The sequence below is a fragment of the Dendropsophus ebraccatus genome, chromosome 9 (genome assembly GCF_027789765.1).
Source record: "Dendropsophus ebraccatus isolate aDenEbr1 chromosome 9, aDenEbr1.pat, whole genome shotgun sequence".
NCBI classification, from domain to species: Eukaryota; Metazoa; Chordata; class Amphibia; order Anura; family Hylidae; genus Dendropsophus; species Dendropsophus ebraccatus.
Window position 1 is genome coordinate 57,554,018 of NC_091462.1, and position 18,336 is coordinate 57,572,353.

The window sequence follows — 18,336 nt, forward strand, 5'->3', positions numbered from 1 at the left end:
GCTAAATGAGGCTATTTGCAAAAGACCAGAGGCAATTCCATATTGTACTGAGCTAATAGAGGATTACCTAGTATTTATCAAGGAGGAAGAGGGGAAAAAAATCACAGCATTCAGTGCTCAATGAGCTCTCCAGTCTCCAAATGGGTGGACGATTCTCCAGTGAGCTTTGACGTACAGACTCACCGGTCCCGGTCACTCCCCCTTCTTAAAAAGAGCAACTGAAGCCTGAGAGTTGTGGAGCAGACTGGAGGCAAGGGCAGGCTAACAAGTGTCACCTAAGGGGTTAAAGGACCCAGCAGACAGAGACTGCAAGAGGTAAGAAGCAAATCTACTACTAGTTACTGGAGCATGCAGAATATGCACATACACATCTGAGAGAGAAGAGGTTAAAAAGCCAATATACCAATATCTAATACTTTGTGCACATGATGCATTACAATATCTATAGAAATAAAGACTGGAGAGTAATTGAAGTTGTGGTGTAAAGGAATAGAGTGAAGAAGCCAATCTAAACATCGTTTTCAGTGTAGAAGATGTACAGAGAGAACTGGAGAGGGTTAGAAGTTTTACTACAGGGGGAGGGAAACCACTCTAAAGAGTATAAAATAGCATTAGCAGCAATGAATGTGAAGCAGAAATACAGAAGGATACAGGGGGGAAAGCCAGTATACAAGGCATTGTGCCATTATATGCAAAGAAAAGTCTATGGAGAGAGGTAGTGTGTTACACAGGGATCGACGAGGTAGATGTCTAGCATACTAATCATTTACTATACAATACACAGTAATATAGAGGGGGTCAGGGTAATGCATACTGGGTAGGACGATAGTCACACACAGTGTACAGGGATTTACTGAATCAAGTGCAAGCAGAGGACTAATAGTTCTAATGAAAAGTTATTACGGGGAACTAATGGACCCTGGATGGAAGAGCAGAGATCGGGACATTCAGCACCATGGAGAGCAGCAGCCAGGGAGAAGCCTGGGAGCAGGGGCTCAGCAACTTCTATAGTGACAGGAAGCGCAATTTATAACTTACATAGTTACACAGCAGATCTGTCTGTCTGTCTGTCTATCTATCTATCTATCTATCTATCTATCTATCTATCTATCTATCTATTTATCTATTTATCTTTCAATCTATCTATCTGTCTATCTAGGTATCCATCTATCTTCTATCTGTCTGACTGTCTATCTATCTATCTATTTATCTTCTATCTATCTATCTATCTATCTATCTATCTATCTATCTATCTATCTATTTATCTCCTATCTATCTATCTATCTATCTATCTATCTATCTATCTATCTATCTCCTATCTATCTATCTATCTATCTATTTATCTTTCTATCTATCTGTCTATCTATCTATTTATCTTTCAATCTATCTATCTGTCTATCTAGGTATCCATCTATCTTCTATCTGTCTGACTGTCTATCTATCTATCTATCTATCTATTTATTTCCTATCTATCTATCTATCTATCTATTTATTTATCTCCTATCTATCTATCTATCTATCTATCTATCTATCTATCTATCTCTCTCTCTCTCTCTATCTATCTATCTATCTATCTATCTATCTATCTATCTATCTATCCATCTATCTATCTCTTATCTATCTGCCTGTCAATCCATGTCAATCTCTCTCTCTCTCTCTCTCTCTCTCTCTCTCTCTCTAAGGTTAATTTATGAAAGAAACATGTATGACATCTTATATAACATAGCTATCAATGCATAACTTCATTGCCTACATAAAATACCTGTTCTACTTTCACTATGTACAGGCAGAGGTTACACAACCATTGTTGCATTTGTTTGCAGATCACTACAGCATAGGTAAAAGTTGTGAGTTGTAGGAAACTTGTTTATTTATGATGCATTAACCAAGTTAAAAATTCTAATGGTCTGTAATACCCTTTATGATCATGAAGTATTTTAATAAAATATAGCCCAAGCAACATTTCTATGTAACCAAATATACCATTGTTAGTCTGATTGAAGGTTACACAAAAGGTAACATTTTTGTGGTATGTGAATTTTGCTTAGTCTGTATAGTAAATGCCCATTAGTTAAAATGTACAATTCTCACTGGACTGCTACCTGATTATTCTCTATTTGCAGTTCTAAAACATAGTACTTGTTGGTATATAACAATATAGGGGCATAGGCATAACAATATATGAAGACTGTAGAACAGCACTATGTAATAGGTACCAGATAAATAATTTTACAGTGACGCAAAGAAGAAATATCTCTTGTCCTTGATAAAATATCGGAAAGAAAAACTCGAAATATTTTCTTTGATTTCTTCAGGACAGATTGGAGACAAACATGGAAACTGCTATGGTAAAATAATCTCTTCCTCCTTAAGGACTCAGAATAGAGTATATCTTGGGCACTGAAGCACGCCTGTTAATTTCCTGTACAATAATTGAGCCAATAGAGATTAGACAATCTGTAATCTCTTAGGATTGTCATCATTAAAGAACTTCTCCTTTAAATGTGACACCATCTACTTATTCTCCCCAATTACTTAAAATGTTGGATACCCTTTGTATACCCTACTGCCGTATACAACCTCATTTCTGATAGTATGTAATTTCACATTACAGTAATCATAATTACATTTGTTTACTGTGCTCAGCATTCACTTGTACTTCTCTTCCATCTAGGATTTACTTCTGGTTTAGTTCAAATAAATAAAGAAAACCTGGAACAGAACTGAACTGTGAATGGATCCATAGACCAGATTTCAGCCAAGTCTAGATAAGACACAGTTTGCATAGCATGTGTATCAACTACAAAACCAAATTAATTTGTAACCACTAATATTGTGCAAGCATTGGGATTAGTGAAAGCTCTTGCCTTTCAGTTCAGTGAGTTAGTAGAATACAATATGAGGCTGCGTTCACACTATGTATATTTTAGTCAGTATATTTCAGTCAGTATTGCAACCAAAACCAGGAGTGGATTAAAAACACAGAAAGGATCTGTTCACACAATGTTGAAATTGAGTGGATGGCCGCCATATAACGGTAAATAACTGCCATTATTTCAATATAACAGCCGTTGTTCTAAAATAACAGCAAATATTTGCCATTAAATGGCAGCCATCCACTCAATTTCAACATTGTGTGAACAGAGAATTTCTGTGTTTTTAATCCACTTCTGGTTTTGGTTGCAATACTGACTGAAATATACTGACTGTTTTATAGGGATGAGATGCCCGATCTTACTGTATGACATGTTTCTTGTGTTGATCTAGAGGAGCGGAGAGATGTGAGTCGTTCCTTCCTGTTTGTGACTTCTAAAAAAAAAAAAAAAAAAAAAAAAAAAAGAAGAAATATACTGACTGAAATATACGTAGTGTGAACGCAGCCTAAGTGGGACAATATCCTATTATTAAGGTTTCTCTAACGAGTGTCAGTGTTTTACTAATATATTACTAGCAACAGGGTGTTCTTAAAGGGTACCTCAAAAATAAGAGAAAACTGGGAAATTGAGCTCCTTATTGGAAGTGTTCACTTGGGAAAAACATCTACAAAAAGTGTGAACCTGACTGTGTTTGGGAGTCTGCCTAGCAGGAGCTGGCTCTAGAAGAAGGTCCTACTGCTGATTGTCAGAAACCCCTTCTCTATTGTGAAGTCCTAGTGTCACAGTGTGCCGCCAGCACTCCAGTAACTGTAGTGTAGATTCTATAGTAAACTTTTTTTTTTCCTTTAAGTGCTGACTTTTTTTTTTTCTGGGGCCTCACCAGTCATAACCTAGTGATGTTTAGGCAAGATTAAAAATCTGTTCCAGTTTTTATTTGTCTCCTAAACCCATTTTAACTAAAAAAACAAAACAGATAAGGAGTCAATAATATTGCCACAATGATGCTAAACCATTTTAAAAGTACCTCCACATTTTGGCTTCACCAGCAATTGTTGGGGACCTCACTGTGAGAACTATCTCACAGTCTACTTTTTATGTGCACCCCACTTTTGTGGGTGACCTGTATTTTTAAATAGTACCATTTTGGGTTATGTACAGCTTTTTGATGACTTTTTAATTAATCTTTTGTGGCGCTGAGATAAAGCTTTTTGCATCTTCATGTGGTAATGAAAATTATATTTTGTTTTATAGTTTCTATTTATGATATGAGAAATAGAAAAGGAGTGTCTTAAAATATTGTAATATTGGTTTTTTAATACTCTTAAATATTTTTTTACTTATATTCCTATCACCCCTACGGTAACCGTATGCAGTGTGCTCTCATTTTACTCATCTGCTTCAACAGGGTGCAGGAGTACTATTTTGGCAGGTCTAAAGGCCTTTACTGCGTCAAACTGCCTAGATGTGGTCTGGATGGATGGGGTTGTTATAAATAGTGACATTTATGTAGTTAAACAGGCAGAATCATACTCTTGAGCCCAAATAATGTTTACCCGATACATAGCTGCTGTACATGTATATCAGATTGCTTGAATGGTTACTAATTTTTTACACAACCTGTACTCATCTGATATCAAATGTATCTAAAGTTTTATTTACTATGAGTCTAACTTCCACTGAATATGCAAATTACTGCCTGTTGTTAGGCTCAGTCTATCTCTAGTAACAGAGACATCAAGATGGAACACAGGAAGTGGGAGCTGAGTGTACCTAGTGCTATGTGCAGGGGTGAACCTGGACTGTGTGAATGTGTCTAACTTCTTCAAAGGGTTCTTGCTGTGTCAGAATGATACAATCAAGTTTTTCTATTGTATCTGATCAGATATAACCCTCTGAGCAGCTGTCTATTGTGTAGGCAAAAAGATTAGTGTGAACCAGCACTCCAGAAAGATGTAGGATAAATTTATTTTATACCAAGGTTAAAAATCCATGCCTGATGTGACACTACCAACATGATTCACACCGATGCGCTTAAAGTGTAACTGTCATTTATTTATTCATTTATTTATTTTGCAGGAATGAGTAGTAAAAGTTATTTTAGGAAACTCAAACAGCTGTTTTTACACCTCCAGCTATTTGATTTGGCTCTGGTGGTTGTGCAGGAAGTGAAGCTTCTTCATTGTTTATATCTGATTATGCTTACAACTGACATACAACTAGTAGCAGTAATGCAAGGGATTACGCAGTGTCCTACTAACTTCCTATTCCTGTATACTGCAGTACCTTGCTTCATGGCTTTCAATATTATGCTATTGCAATTGTATTTATGATGGTATATACATTTTCTAAGTAGGTCTTTATTAAAAATGTTCTTTACTTTCTGTTCTACAGCCCCAGTAATGTCCTGTCAGTAAAGTCTGCCAGAGAAGCTATTCCCTCACAGGTTTGTTATCAGCCCTTAACTTCTCTCTTGAATGCACTTCTAAGCTGATTTTTGATACATAAAAGCTGCTCATAAATCAGCTTAAAAGTTGGATTAGGAAATAAGATATAATAGCTAAAGACAGACTCTTCAAACCAGGTACTTTGATGAACCTACAGAAAACAGGGCAATACTGAGGCTGTAGAAAAGAAATTAAAGAACATTTTTAATAAGGACCTAAGGAAAAAGATGTCCATAGCCTTTACAGTACCAGCATAAGTATATCAAAGTGTCTAAAAGAAGCACTTTTTTTTTTTTTGATGCCCAGGAGGCGCACTTAATCAGGCCGATCACTGCCTCCCAGTGCTTTGCTATATGCCATTTCAGAGGCTGGTCTGGTCCCCCAGTGAAATTATATGACTATGTCTTCGATATACAGTGTTTTAGGTCAGGCTAGGAGTCTGTACCTTTATGAATGAGTAACCTTACTCCTAGTTAGCGGGGGAAAAAAAGAGGGGGGGGGGGGCGCACCCTTATTCAGCATAAAACAAAATTTACATAATTGATGGGAACAATTAGTTTGCATTAAGGATCAAATTGTTACAATGTTCAAATTCCATCTCCATTCCGTCCTCTATTTTCTATCCTTTTCTAAAGCCACTATACAGTATGTCTATATTTACCCAGGTAGTCGACAGACAACATACTCAAAGGCAGGAGTACAGAAGGCAATGAAGGGGGGGGGGCAGCCAGAGAGAGAGAGGAATAAGGGGGAGAAATAGATTAGCTCTATAGCAAACTAACAAAAAAAAACAATATTCTAAACATTCCCCCTTCCCAATACCACTATATGTCTACTATACTTAAAGCGCAACTATAATTTCAGTAGCCAAAAAATGAAATTCCTCAAATAAAAAGCCCTTGTGTTACCTTTTGAAAAGAGCCCTAAACTGATAGCTTGTGCGCTCGCTGAGATATCCCCAGTTGTTTGGCTCAGAAGAATAAATTAATTTTTCTTCTGGCTGAGATAAAGTGGGCGTGGCCTATCCCTCATCTCCCTGGCTGGGTCCCTCCATTCACTGACCAGCACCTTAGCAGATGTATCACACATAGCAGGATTAGATACAGCCCCAACATACAGTATCATCACAATGTAAGATTAGATACAGAGCTCCAGCAGATGGAATCACACACAGTGGGATTAGATACAGTCATCTGCTCTTATAACACTGTAGGATAATGTCAGCCATGGAGGTGGGGGCACCTGCTGCAGACATCTGATAGTGAGTGTTATATGTACTATGGAAGGACTACAGCTGTGTTGTGCTGGGACTTGTAGTCCTCGCCTCAGTGCCTCACCCACTCTCCCTCATGCAGCACATTTTAGTGATGGTGGCACTGGAAACACTTGTCTCTCCATCCAGCTCTTCCCCTGCGCTGCTCCTCACACACAACACCCTCAGCTCTGCTTATTCACCTCTGTGAGGGGAGGGGGGAGAACGTGCTGCTAGGAGGGGGGGAGGGGGGAGGAGGGTTTGTTTATGTCTCTCTCTGTGTGTCAGGGCTGTTATCTGATCCTCCTGTTAGAGTCTGTACACTCAGGACAGATCTCCAGGGAGGGGGCGTGTCCAGCAGGAATGCAGAAATAAGTCAGAGCCAGACACAGCTGTAAGGGCATAATCAGCCTTATGTATTTAAAAAACTGATCATTTTAGGTTATTAATGTATATTGCAAAAAGTCTTGTCATGACCTAAGCTAACTAAAACTGAATGGTCAAAATATTTTATAGTTGCGCTTTAAATGTTCCATTTTTTGGCAAGACTTCCAGTTTCTTACATACCACCTCTCCACCTAAGGACAATAATACTGTCTTTCCCCTAATTTATTATAAGCCCTGATACTTTATCATTGATCTTGCAATTGCAATTGCAATTAATTCTTTTACTCTTGCCAGACTGTGTGTTAGGACTTTTGCCAGAAGTTTTATACCAGAATTGAGCAGCGATATTGGTTTATACTCATTCGATTCATACCCATCCTTACCAGGTTTTTACAACAGGATAATTGAGGCTTAGTACATAGAAGTAGTTAATCTACCTTTCTCCTGCATACTATAAAACAACTGGACCCATCTTGGTATCAGCAAATCTCCAGATTTCTGAAAGATAAATGGTACCCCTTCTGGCCCTGAAGCTTTCATTCTTGGTGCTTCTTTCACTACTTTCCATAATTCATCTACTGTTATATCAGCTACTAGGCTGGGTTCACACTATGTATATTTGAGGCTGTATTTGGTCCTCATGTCAGGTGCTCATAGCAACCAAAACCAGGAGTGGATTGAAAACACAGAAAGGCTCTGTTCACATAATGTTGAAATTGACTGGATGGCCACCATATAACGGTAAATAACTTCCATTATTTCAATACAACAGCCGTTGTTTTAAAATAACAGCACATATTTGCCATTAAATGACGGCCATCCACTCAATTACATTATGTGAACAGAACCTTTCTGTGTTTTCAATCCACTCCTTGTTTTGGTTGCTATACAGCCTCAAATATACGTAGTGTGAACATAGCCTAGGCTAAGCTGTCAATGGCTTCGCTAGCCTGGGTAAATAACATGTTTTAACATATTTCCTATTTCCATCTCCTCTACTGTTTGCTGGAATTTCAAAAATCCATATAAAATTCTAAAAACACCTCTCCCATCCTGTCAATATCTTTCACTAATCTCCCTTTTCTGTTCATAATAAAGGCTATAATTTTCTGACCTTTCCTTTTTCTAACCGTAGATGCCAAGAAACTACCCGCTTCTGTATCGCTTCTGTTTCAAAGATCTTCTCAACCAATTCTTAGATTTTACCTCCAGTAACTCTTTATAGTTTGTAACCGCAGACTTCCATTCTTTTTTATCTTCCTTACTGCCTGTACAGACAAAGCTTATCTCCTTCTCTTCTACCAGCTTTTCTAATCATTCTTTTTCCTGTTCTTCTTGCTTTTTAGTTCTTATCACTCTCTCCATCAATACCCCTCTAAAGCCCCTATTACATGGGGAGATTAGCAGAAGCAAGGAAGCGCCGACCTGTCAGGTCAGCACATCGTACATGTTGGCTGATAGGTGCCTTTTATTACACTAAGCAATCATCGGCTGTAATGGCTAAAAATCGGCTAAATATGGCTAATCGCTTTGTGTAATAGGGCCTTTAAATGTGCTTTAAAGGCATCCCATACTTCCTCCTCATCTGTTGTTCCTTGATTTATCTCCAGGAACGTCTTAATATGCTCCCTCATATCTTTTTTTGTCTTTCCATAATGACAACCAGCTGGGAATAAATCTAAAGCCCCTTACTACTGTCTTCCCCATTTCTCCTAACTCTCTTTCCCTTTTTTATTAACATGGGAGAGGGGTCCGAGATACTTCTTGGCTCATACCTAATGGCCTTAATCCATGGCAACAGCTCTCTATGACTCACTACCATTTCTATTCTTCAGAGAGTACCTTCTGATCTATTGTAGCAGGAGTATGCCTTATCATCTGGATTTTGGGCTCTCCGAAAGTCGATCCAGTTTACCCCTTGCATAAACTGCCCTCACTCTGTTCTCACTCTGTCCAGTTCCTCATTGATAACGTTATTATAATCCCCTGCTGCCATAATTGGAACGTTCCCTTTGTCCTGCAAACATTTACACAACTCAAAAATTACCCATGGTGAGAGTGGAGGGAGAATGTATATAAAGGCCAGAACACATATATCAACCCTCTTTGTCCACTCTTTTCTCCAGTACCATGCATTCTATTGCTTTATGAATTAGTACCGACACACGTCGGGCATATACTAAATATGTGGAGAGAAATGCCTCTCCTACCCAACCATGATGTAGTATATTCATCTTCTTTTTAGTCAGGTGAGTTTCTGTTAAACATATTACATGGGAGATGTTTGGCTACAACTTTAAAAATTGTTGCCCTCCCGAAAACTACAGGGGTCATTGCTCAGGTTTGTTTGGAATGGGGGGCGACATAGGGTAGCCCAATCAGTACTTTGTGCGGGACGGGGTAATGGGGGACTTGCCATGCCGGACTTCTATAAATATTACCTGGCATTTGCGGAACATCCCATTTTGGACCAACCTGCTGGCCTACACTAAGTGGGCTGAGATTGAAAAATTGTGGTTGGCGCCATTGCATCCCAGTAACTTAATTTGGTCCCCTGCCCCTCCCCCTGATACACTCTCCTTACTGGGCCCTATGAAACATACCTGGGAAGTGTGGAGGCGAAGCATTCTCCACTTCCCCTTACGATCACACCCTTCTCCGCTAGCTCCATTCCTATACACAGTTCTGATTCCTGGGGCCTATAACTATGACGAGATCTCACCCTGGCAAACGGCTAGATTATTCCATTATGCGGATATAGTGTGTCCATTCATCCGACAGGTTCTGCCATTCCAGACGCTCCGAGAGCGGTTTGACCTACCCCTGCGGGCGGCTGCCTATCATGAAAAGATCTCCTATTATGCGGCTCAGATTACAGACTATGAACCCTTTCAAAAACCCACTATGTTCGAGCAGCTGTGTAAAGGTGCCCCATCTACGAAGGGGCTGATATCAATGATATATTCTATTATTAATTCACCCCCCCAATAGCTCTACCTTGCAACATAAATACATGGAGAAATGGGAGGACTACCTGCAGCGGCCTTTGTCACAGGGTCTATGGCAGCTTGTCTGGTCTCAAGTGGCCAAATCGTCTTCTTGCATCTCTTACAAAGAGAATCAATATAAGATTCTCTATTTTTGGTATCACACCCCTGATTTATTACACCGTCTGTACCCCGACACTCCACCGGAGTGCTGGAGATGCCTGATGCACCGAGGTACCCTACCACACATTTTTTGGGATTGTCCGGTACTGAAGCCGTTCTGGAATGGAGTTCAAGGCCTAATCGCTGTGGTTTTGGGGCAGATAGTACCTCTTGCCCTGCTTTCCTATATTTTGAATGTCCCTCCTAAGACCATGAGAAAGCGCCAAGCGAGACTGATCTTGTATATACTAACTGCCTCAAAATGCCTCCTAGCTAAGTACTGGAAGCAACGTCTCATCCCAACGGCTATTGAACTGGTGAATTGCATACAAGATGTTAGGAGACTAGAGTATATCTCTGCGTTCCAAGAAAATAGAGTAGATAAGTTCATGAAGGTCTGGGCCCCATGGGATACTTACTACAAACTTTCCCATTCACCCACTACCACCTGACACTTTGACTAGTTTTACCCCTCATGTTTCTGTCCTGTCTTTGTCATTCCCTTTTTATGTATGTTTTATGATCTGTATTTCTGGTTCCTGTATAATGGCCCGTTAGGCCCCTGGGCGTATTCGCTGGTATATGCACAGACCCATCTGAGAGTGACGTTTTCAAGTATGTCTCCCATTGATGGTGCGACCCCTACTGTGGACAGAGCACAGCTGCTTCCATGTGGGCTGTGCACGATTATATGTAACTTGTTTTATAGTGTTAGCCCCGGAGTCTGTGTAACTGGAACTCTCTTCTGCTCTTCATTGTGTGTTTGTTTATGTGTTCTGTTTGGAAAACTTTGAAAATAAACAATTTATAAAAAAAAAAAAATTGTTGCCCTCTTTACTCTATCTGTAAGACTTATTTAGGCTATGTTCACACTACGTATGAGACCGGCCGTTCCGTGACTCCGGACGGGTCGCGGAACGGCAGGTCCCGGCCCGGATCATCACGGCCGGTACTTAAGTACCGGCCGGATGATCTTTCCTCCGTGGAGCTCTGATGCGGGCGCATCAGCGCGCCCCCGCATCAGAGCTTCCCATTGCACAGAGTGAAGCAAGAGGCCGGAGCCGCTCGCTTCACTGTGTGAACTGACAGGTCCTTCTGCGGGCGGAATTCATTGAATTCCGCCCGCAAATAATGGACCTGTCAGTTGTTTGCGGCGCCGTATGGGAACTGGCCGGAGCGTATACGATGTGTGTACGCTCCGGCCGGGATCCCATAGCAAATAATGCTATGTTCCACCCCGGAAATCTACGGCTGTAGTTCTGCGGCGAGAACTATGGCCGTAGATTTACGTAGTGTGAACATGGCCTTAATGTGTATGTTATTTCTGTCACTATCATAGATTGATTGAGCTCACTATCACAGTATACTTGTAAGAAGTTTCTCCCCATTATGACATTTACTGTGCCTGTTTCCTGAAAGTATAGTGGACTCTGGACACTGGAATTCCAAATAGGCAACCTGCTACCTTATTTAATTTTTTACCTACCTGTATGTTAACAAAATCTATGAAATATTGGTAAGGATAAAGCAAATAAATATACATATATGATATTCCTTCTACTGTTGTAGTTCTCTAATATCATATTGTTTATTTTTATTTAAAGAGCACTGGGCGTGACATGTGCACCGGGCGCACTGGACAAGCATACTATAGCATGCAGCTAACATGTTCACTGCTTTTTCTTGGATTATTCTGCATTCATACCATCTGTTGTCATGGTCAAGTTGACCCACTTGCCCTGGGTCGTGCAGATCCGCAGTGCTGGGAGACATCAACAGCTATCTTACTGGAGATGAAAAAACCCAGGATAGCTGATTCTGTAGCTGGATTCTGGGAATTTATGATATATCTGAAATCATCTGACAATTTTAAGCATGGTGTTCTGTTTTGGGACCTAGCGCAACTTTTCTGGGACATCTATGTGGATTGTGTACTCTCCAGAACACATGGGCTGGGCAGAAGACAGCTGAATGAAGAAGGGAAGAAAATAACAAATTTTGTTTCACAATTCACAGCAAGTAAGTCCATTGAAATGTGGCCAAAGAAGCTACAACATATTAAGTACACGTCCAATATATAAACATCTGCCTGGCATAGATATTTTCTCATCTGTGACTTATAGCAAGACAATACAAATGTGTTACAACAGAATTCATGTGTTATGACCTCTTAATAGTTTAGCATGTGCATCGATTTAGATTTGTAAATATACTGTATACCAGGGACATATGAGCATTCAGTTATATTTGTAAAATGTTCCAATTGCCAGTCTGTGGTATGACTGATGACTTCATGTTGGAAAACCATTTTGACAACCAATGTATGGTGTCCATTCAGCTGAGTGTCATATAATGTAGTTCATGGTGGTACTCCGTCTTCTGGAACAACTCATGCCCTTTTATTGGCCCTCCACTCTGGCTAATAGGGGAGAGTGCAGAGAAGAAATTCCATGCTCTCTACTGAACAATAGCCCCAAACAAGCATATAGACAGAGGTTGCTCTCATTATATAATTCTTTCAACTTCTTAATAACCCTTGATGTACAGTTTCATGTTTGCAACATCAAGGGCATATGGAGCAAGCTCGGGAGGCAAGCCCTCTCTAACCTTCTTTAGACAGAGACCGCGTCATTGACGGTTCAGGGGTTAAATCGCCCCCCCCCCCCAATAACAAAATCTTGCTGAGCTTATTTTACATTTTTATTGAAGCCCAAAGCTTTTGATGTGTAACAGATCTACAATGACAGCCTGCCATTGACAAGCTTTCCTAGTAGATTACCGATTAAATAGATCAATGCAATGGATTTGTATTGCATTGATCTGTGTAATGATTGTTCATGCAAGACCCCTGGGGTGGGTGGTGTAAAAAAAAAAAAAATCTGCTTATATGATTGATCCTAAATGTTGGAAGCCATAAACAAAATAGAATAATAATAATTAAAAAAAACAAAAACATAGTTGAAAAATGTAATAAAAAGTGATAAGAAAAAAGTCCCATCTACACCAAAATTTTATAATAGACAGATCACAGCACAAAACTGAGCAATAGATATACAGCATTTACTGGTTAATCTTACAAAAAAATCTGTTTATTTAAAGCAAAGACGACAATGTTATAATTGCTTAGACTTAGGGCCCTATTACACAGATTATCTGACAGATTTTTTTAAGCCGAAGCCAGGAATGGACTATACACAGACAAATGGTCATAAAGGAAAGACTGAGATTTCTCCTCTGTTCAAATCCCAGCTTTGGTTAAAAAAAAATCTGTCAGATAATCTTTTGGTGTAATAGGGCCCTAAGGCTATGTTCACACAACGTCTTTTTCAGCTGTATTTTTGGATGCATGTCATTTTGAGGCAAAAATATGGCCGACTTTCCCTCTGAACTCCCCTACCCAACACAAGACACACAGGTACACATTGGTTCGTCAAGAGGTTAAAATGACAGCCATCCAAAATACAACAGAAAAAAAACTGGTATGTGAACATAGCATAAAGGTGTAAAACAGAGATGCTAGCAGCTATATTTAGATATTATCAAAGCAGGGTGGGACTTCATTATAAGGACAATTGTTCAGGTTTTCTGCAGATCAAAAATATATTGATGATGTATGTAGAGCTCATGTGTACATTGCTTTATTATGTTATGTTTTTAACGTTATGTTATGTTTATTATGTTAACTCTTATTTCTTGCAGAAACATTTTCCCACAATCGAAGATCTGGTTTACCGAATCAAAAAGAACTCATTCAACAGTTAATAGGTATCCAGATAGACAAAAAGGAATCCAGACTACTCAGCAGTATCAAAAGAGGAATCAAGAGAAAGTAGTTTAACATTGAAGAAAAGACAAAACAGCATCTTTTTTTTTTCTTCTCAGATTCCTAATTGTAATGAACTCTCAAACAAATGAGTAGTCGTCATGCATTCAATTTCAGGTTGCACTTGGATATAAATAGTTTGATACAAATGCCTTAATAATAAATATGTTCATGATAGGTTTTCATAGATCTCACTGGTTTCTGGACCATAAAGCATCACGGTGGCTCGTGTTAATGTTCTGATGTAAATATTGGAGTTGGCATATCAAGTAAAATCCAAAGGTATTGCAACATTAAGTCAAATTTCGATATCCTAAAAAATGTTTTATATTCTAAACAATAAATGTAAATAGCATGTGAATACAGGTTTACTGCACATTTTCTGATTTCTAACTACTTGGGCCCATTCATGGTTTCTAGTTTAAAAATTCAAAGTATTATTATAATTGTATTTTTATTGGGGGAGGGCTGTAATAAAACAACTCACAGACAGTAAATACCTTTTATGGACAATTTTATGGAAAATTATAAAAAGATAAAACAGATTGAGGCTATGTTCCCACTATGTAAAAAATTATGGCCATCTTTCCGGGCAGCTGGCGTTTTTGTGCTAAATGACGGCTGTAAATAATGTTCATGATCATTATTTGCAGTCATTTTCTTGACAGCTGTCCGGAAAGACGGACACGAAACTCCGATGTGTGGACATATCCTATAAGTTAAGTATTTCTACTAGAATACCAATATGAATACATTAGCAACTCTCACTGTGAGCTGTAAATGATGATAATTACTATCAGAAGATTCAGTATAATCTTCTCCAGCTTTAAAGAAACCCATGGATATATGTTTTGTTTTGTTTTTTCATGGACACTGCTCTTTTGTTTATTTTCTGCCTATTATCTATCTGTCTACATTAAGATTCTGGAAATGCTGCTAGAACTGTATATAGCTCAAAATGAATTTGTAGAATGAAAGCCTCATTTATTACTTTCAGATTGTATATTAGAATATAAAGTCTATTGTAGTGCCTAAAATATCTCCAGGGGCTGGATTGTCCGTTTTAATGAATTGATATAGATGCTTTTATATAGAATTATAGTTTTACAGTTGGTAATAGTGAGACAGATTTATAATGCTCGCTGTGCTTTAGAAGGTCCAATCAATACTGTAAACGTGATGCCAGATCTGCGTTCGTTTACTTGACCTATTACATGGCCCCATAACCGTTTAGCAAGGGCTGCACAGACCTAGTTAGCAATGTCCGTGCAGCCCTTGCCCAAACAGTTAACACTCCACCTATCCACACTCCTGGTCTTCTTCTGCACTCTGTATGCATCCCGGCACCACACTCTACAGCTTCAGAGTGGTCCCGGACAGTGATTGGCTGAGCGACTATCACCACACCTGCTCTCCCCGCCGGCCATCTCCTTCAGACGTCGGACCAAACGTACAGACCCCTGGGGGCGCCTCAATGCACCACATTCTTGTTCCCCACTGTCCTGGCTAATGTGAGCCTCCCCACCACCCCGCCACAGATATAAAGGGACAATTCATCGCTAATTGGTTAAGTGCACAAACACCTGCCCTATAAATAAAGCACCTGTCCTGACATTCCCTGTTGGAGCCTTTTCATGCTTCCCATAGCATGTGGTCCCAGCTCCCCATGATTCCTGCCTTGAGTCCTGCTGTGTTCCTGCCTGCCTTCATGTCTCCAGCTGCACCTCGCCCGCTGCAGCTCGCAAGCCAAGCCAGGGGTAGCGACCTAGGGGTACTGCTGCAGCAAGTCCATCCCGCCTTGCTGAAGACCAGCGGCCTCTTAGACTCCACTCCCTTGTGTGGCTTATGCTATCGCTTGCAGTGGTACAGCGGGCAGCATGGTGGCTCAGTGGTTAGCACATCTGCAAAGAGTTTGTATGTTCTCTCCGTGTTTGCGTGGGTTTCCTCCCACACCCAAAACATACAAGTAGGTAAATTTAGATGTGAAAGTGCTACGGAATCTGTGTGCACTATATAAATAAAAGCATTATTATTATCCACGACTCCAGTTGTTACATTAGTGATCTGGAAATATTACTGCTGCAACTACTACTACTACTACTAATTCCTCTATTTATATAGCGCCAACTTATTCTGCAACGCTTTACATTTTGTCATCACTTTAATCGGTCCCTGGCCCCATTAGGGCTAACAATCTAAACTGACCTTGATCTCGAAATGCGTGCAATGTAAGTTTTAAGAAATTGAGCAACATTGCCTACCAATTATTAGTTATTATTATCATTTACTTCATTGAAATGAATGCAAAGGACTTAAAAAGCATAATAAGCAAACTAAACATCGATTGTAATATTGAGAAATGTTAGCAATGAAGTATAAAATGAGAATCAGTCCACTTCAGCTCATTCCTGTTATGCATTCAAGAGGTACACGGCTCTCCATTGCTCCACCCACTTCTCTTGTTCAACTACCTTAAACTTTGGTTGACCCTTATTTGTACATGTTATTTACTCAGAAAATAAGGCACACTATGAGCCAGAATAAAAAAAGGAAAATCTCTGCACTATTGTTCCTGAACATTTTCAACAGAACTAATAGTGAGAACTTTAATTATTGGTATATCTGAGTTTTCCGTAAAGCAAAATGAAGTACAACATAGCATAAAAAGACATAAGTGAAGAAAAGATTAAAAGGGAGATACAGATAAACACATACCATACAAAGGAACTAAAGTATCATAATGTGGTAAGGAAATATCAGACACAACAAGCAATGTCAGCAAGAGAATCTGGTAACATTCACACTATTGTTTGTTTTAGGATATTAAAAAATTACCTGACGTAGTGTAACAGTTTCAATACATTTACTTATTTTAAAGAAAACCTCACATAGAAAGTGCAGGCAGAATGTTCTATAGTTTTGTGGTCAGCTATCAATCACTAGGTAGGACCACAGAGATGTACATGAATAAATGACTAGTTGTCCTGGAACTTTATCCAAACACCTGTACATAACTCTACCCAGCTCCTCCTGCTCTATAACATGCTGCCTGCTGATTGGGCTGCACTTTCAGTGTTCCCACATTGTCAAAATGATGAAAATTTTCATGTAACAACAAATAATGTCCGTTTTTATAAAATAACGCCTGTTATTTGTTGTCAAATGAGGGCTGTACGATAAAAACGGCTATCATTTTGACGGTGTGTGAAAATAACCTCAGTGTGATAGATTCTCAGTTGTAAATGATTTTTTAAAAATTTGCTGCTTCCCTCTAAAAATGATTGTTACATCTGCTTGTGTGTGGCATTGGAGCTTTGGCGTTTTTACCTCAATAGACATGAGCTGCAATACTTGCTATTATCAGGTGTGGCACTGTTTGCAGCCAGGAAGCAGCCATACTTTGACAAATATGTGTGAATTGCAACCAAATTAAAATCCTAATATTAATTAACATGGTCAACTCCATGAGTCTGCATTTTACTTGCATGGTACCCAGAACAAGAAATTCCATACACAGCACAAATCCAATCTCTCAACAATACAGCCTGATGTATTATACCAATGTAACAGCACCATCAACTGCACAGAAGCATCAGCTCACACAGTACAAAAGTAAATAGGAAACTCTGCAAACACAAGGTGAAGCTGGAGTCAAGAAGTTCCACAAGACCAGGATACAACGATGATGCTCTAGCAGAAAACTTGGTGCAAATGTGCTTTTATTTAAAAATAACAAAACAATAAAAACTGCAACGTGTTTCAGTTCCAACAAACTAGCACCTTCATCAAACATACAGAGGAAGGCTCTACTTTTTCTTGTGTAGGCCCTTTATTTAGTAGACAGGGACCCTCTGTGCCCCTATATGAAATAAGATCCCTCTGTGCTCCTAATATTGAATTAAGCCTCTTCTGTAGAGATGAGCGAACTGGGTTCGGGCTCGAGTCGATCCGAACCCGAATGTTTGCATTTGAATAGCTGGGTCTGCTGAACTTGGATAAAGCTCTAAGGTTGTCTGGAAAACATGGATACAGCCAATGACTATATCCATGATTTCCACATAGCCTTAGGGCTTTATCCAAGTTCAGCAGCCACCGCTAATCAAATGCCAAACGTTCGGGTTCGGATCGACTCGAGCATGCTCGAGGTTCGCTCATCTCTACTCTTCTGTGCTCCCCATAAATAATTAGGCCTTCTCTATGCCCCCATTTAGTAGAGAGATTCCTTGTGTTACAATACAGAATTGGGCACATCTGTACCCCCATATCATGGTTATTCCTCCTCTGTGCCCCTATTGAATCTTAGGCCCTTCTGTGCTTCTTTATAGTAGTAAATCCAATCTGTGCCACCATATAGTATTAGGCCCACTTGCTTATCCACTGTATAGCTTCAAACTTTGTATGTGCT

At 39.5% G+C, this 18,336-nt stretch overlaps 1 protein-coding gene across 1 annotated transcript; it reads left to right on the plus strand.

Moving 5' to 3' along the window:
- Nucleotides 1–242: 242 nt before the first annotated feature.
- Nucleotides 243–15,809, plus strand: FAM237A (family with sequence similarity 237 member A). The gene is made up of 3 exons (XM_069985259.1): nucleotides 243–315; nucleotides 11,713–12,127; nucleotides 13,808–15,809. Exons 2-3 carry the CDS (start codon nucleotides 11,728–11,730, stop codon nucleotides 13,939–13,941), a joined length of 534 nt encoding a protein of 177 aa, XP_069841360.1. The 5' UTR covers nucleotides 243–315; nucleotides 11,713–11,727; the 3' UTR covers nucleotides 13,942–15,809.
- The last annotated feature ends 2,527 nt before the right edge of the window (nucleotides 15,810–18,336 follow it).

What these genes read in the sequence shown, in the direction of transcription:
- FAM237A (XM_069985259.1), top strand. Translation starts at nt 11,728, where the DNA reads ATGTGCACCGGGCGCACTGGACAAGCATACTATAGCATGCAGCTAACA. An exon ending in TGTTTCACAATTCACAGCAA is followed by an intron (nt 12,128 to 13,807) that starts GTAAGTCCATTG and finishes TATTTCTTGCAG; the next exon opens with AAACATTTTCCCACAATCGA.